The sequence below is a fragment of the Mustela nigripes genome, chromosome X (assembly GCF_022355385.1).
Source record: "Mustela nigripes isolate SB6536 chromosome X, MUSNIG.SB6536, whole genome shotgun sequence".
Classification (NCBI taxonomy): domain Eukaryota; kingdom Metazoa; phylum Chordata; class Mammalia; order Carnivora; family Mustelidae; genus Mustela; species Mustela nigripes.
Genome location: NC_081575.1, coordinates 79988652 through 79992063, shown reverse-complemented (window position 1 = coordinate 79992063; position 3412 = coordinate 79988652). Strand labels below are relative to the sequence as shown.

At 49.0% G+C, this 3412-nt stretch overlaps 1 protein-coding gene across 1 annotated transcript in view; it reads left to right on the top strand.

Annotated features, from left to right (window-relative positions):
* Positions 1 to 2394: 2394 nt before the first annotated feature.
* EZHIP (EZH inhibitory protein) overlaps positions 2395 to 3412 on the top strand; it is a 1933-nt gene continuing 915 nt past the window's right edge. The window contains exon 1 of the mRNA XM_059385253.1: positions 2395 to 3376. Coding sequence (XP_059241236.1) covers positions 2395 to 3376 — 982 coding nt within the window. The remainder of the gene's footprint in view (positions 3377 to 3412) is intronic.

Sequence of the window (3412 nt, the reverse complement as noted above, 5' to 3'; positions counted from 1 at the left end):
TGTGTCCCCAATCTGCAAGCCTTCCCTTTTCAGGAAGTAGCACCAATGTCTGTCCAGATACTGTGGCCAAAATCTGGGCATCATCACTGATTGCTGTTCTTCCCTCATTATCTCAGACATTTATGTTTTCTCAACTGAGGCCTCAGACAATGACATCATAGAACAGAACTGCTGTACCCTCTCTGAATTCCAGCTTTATAAAAGCCATGAACATAATTTAATGGATGCTGCTCCACACTATACTATATATAGTATATAGAATGGTAGATGACCAGAACATATTCTATTCATTTATTCTTCATTTAAATTCATCCTTCATCACTATTTCATTTTCCACATTGTTTTTGTTCAATTCCCATTCCATCTTTCATAATCTTGTGTTTTGTATTTTATTACATCTTTTAATGTTATTTTAAAATTTATAATGTGCATTTCATAGTCAATTCATTTCAAGCCATTGCATATTTTATTCCATTTTGTAGTTTTTCCCATTTCAACTCGAATTTTCCTTCTCTTTGCTATTTTATTTCACACGATATTCCATTCCATTTTTTTTTAAAAGATTTTACTTATTTGACGGAGAGAGACACACAGAGAGAGGGAACATAAGCAGGGGGAGCAGGAGAGCGAGAAGCAGGCTTCCCCCCGAGCAGGGAGCCCAATGTGGGTCTGGATCCCAGGATGCTGGGATCATGACCTGAGCCAAAGGCAGCCACTTAATGACTGAGCCACCCAGGCGCCCTCCATTCCATTTTTCATATAACAATATATTTTTCTTTCATTCCATATGCTATATTTATTTCTGTTGTGCATTCCACTCCTTTTCCCCATTATACTTCATTCAATCTCCATCCCATTCAATTTCCCATTTCACCTCCACTGCAATCAGTCTCCACTTCATCCCATTCTGCATTCCCTTTCAAATCCAATTTCCATTCCACATTATTTAACGTTCCAAATACCATATTCCATTCTATTCTGAGTTGTTTCAGTCCTGTTACTCATCCATCCCACTAAGTATCCCATTCCATTCTGCCAAAATTGCTGTAACAGCAACTTTCAGGAAAATCAGTTATCAATATTTTTATCAAAGGATTACAGATGTGCATGGTCGGTATTAAGAATTTTCTAGGAACTTATCCACAGTGAGGTTATATTTGAAACTATAAATAATTTTTAGCAAAAAGGATATGCCTCACACTGATGTGTTTATAAAAAGTTGGGAACGTGCTGATCAATACAGCAGTGTTTAAAAATGTAAGCTTCCTCCATAAAAGGAATATTTTGTAGTTACACTGACCTTGTGGAACCATATTTATTGACATGGGAAGTGTGTTTTCTAGACCCAAAACACAGGTTACAAAATAGTACATATGCATAAATAATTCCATTTTATGAAAAAGAACTATGAATTATTTAAGAATGGCCATTCTACCAAAAATGAAACATTTCTAATATTTTTCGCCAAGGGTATGTGGGAATTTAGGTTCTAGTTTTCCTACGTTAGGTTCTATGTGCTTTTCTGTTTTGGGTTCTGAGCATGCAGTAATAATAACTTTTATAATTATGATTACAGTGTCCAAATTATTAAACTTTAAGTCTGCATCACAGCATAATAGAGAGCCATAGCCAAGAATGGAGACTGGGTCAAACAAATTAATGTACATTCATCAGTGGATTACTAAGCAGCCCATACAAATGATGATGTATATTTAAGGACAGTGTTATCCTTAATTCAGGGCAACGCCAGCCCATGCCTCAGGAGATGAGGTAGGGGGAAGCATGTTACATCAAAATCCCCCTCTGATACAAAGCAGTGCTGAAATCCTGAACCAAGACAGCAAGGGCCCCATCCATTTTCTTGATTTCGGGCAGCTTTCAAGACTCCAGTGCAGTCATCCAGATAACAGGGAAGAGTTCTGGAACGGTCTTTTCAAGAGTCAGACACAGGCCGTGTCCTGTCGGGATTCCAGGAGGGATGCCCAGCTCAGCGGTTAACTCCTGTTGGCCAGTGTGGTATTTCTTTCAGGCCACTGCTTGAAAGTTTAACCATCAGAGTGGTGCTGACAAGCTAAACTGATTTGGGGTGACTCAAAGTGTTTATACAGAGAGCATTGCCACCCCTGCCTGACCCAGGTATGGATGGGGGAATTCACATCGTGGACCCAGCAGCAGCGGTCCATCGTACCGCAGAGCACACGGTCTGGTTTGGCACCGAACGGAGCTAGGTTGGCTCGCTCCCTTTAAGACGAGAGTCACGTGACAACTGACCGACCAATCAGAAGCAAAAATCCAAGCAGGGCACGCCCATCCTCCTCACTCCTTTCCCCCGGAGTTCTACTCAGGCGGCGTCTGCAGCCGCGCTCTCACAGCTCTGAGAGAGAATCTAGCATTATGGCCACTCCATCGTCCGACAAGAAAGCGCAGAAGCAACCGCAGGGTGAGGTGCCTGTAGGGCCGAAGAACGAGGTCGCCTCTGCCCCTGGTGACGCCCATGGGGTCAGCAACCCCGATCCTGGTGCCTCGGTCCCCTCAGTCTTGAGCGGTCTTTCTCCATCGGGTGGTGGCGCCCCACACAGCGGCACAGCAGGTTCCTCTGCCTCCACCCTGGCTGCTGTCGGCGCCATTTCGATCAACGGCGAGGGCCCGGGGCTGCCCTCCACAGCCCGTGTGCAGGAGAGGGAGTGTGCTGACCTCCAGGGTGGCCGCAGTCCCCACGCCGAGCTGAGATGTGTTGTGCCCGGAGTGGGCCAAGGTCTCCAGGCCTCACACGCAGGTGGCGTGGGCGCCGTGGTGCAAGCCATGAGGGGAGTTGGCCAGGCCAGCGGGCCTCCGACCCTGCCCACGAGCCTGGGGAAAGGCCGTGGGAGGAAGCAGCTCGGCCGCAAGGAGACTGCCCAGGCTCAGAAGCCTCCAGGGTGTCGCTGTCTGTTTCCTGGGCTTCTCGTGCCTCAGTGCCCCGTGCCTTCGCCGCCATCTTCTCCGGGGCCTCAGCCCAGAGGCCGTCGCCGTTCTCGGGCTTCTCCGTGGGGTCAGGCAGCCCAGCCAGGCCCTGCCCTCCGAAGTCAGGCCGGAGCACCAGGCCCAGCTCTCCGCAGTCAAGCAGCCAGACCAGGCCTCGTCCTCAACAGCCGCGCCACCCCGCTAGGCACTGCCTTCGGTGGTCATGCTTCCGGGTTGGTCTCTGCTCTTCGCAGCCGTACGTCGGCACCAGGCCCTTCTCGTCGCCGTGGTGTACCCGCGCCAGGCCCTGCTCATCGCCCCGGTGCTTCCACGTCAGGCCCTGCTCTCCAGCGTCGCCGTGCATCCACGCCAGGCCCTGCTGTCCCTCGCCGCCACGTGCCTGTGTCGGGCCCTGCTTTCCGCAGGCGCCGCTGTAGTTCCGCTCCGGGCCCAGCTCTCCGCAGCCCCA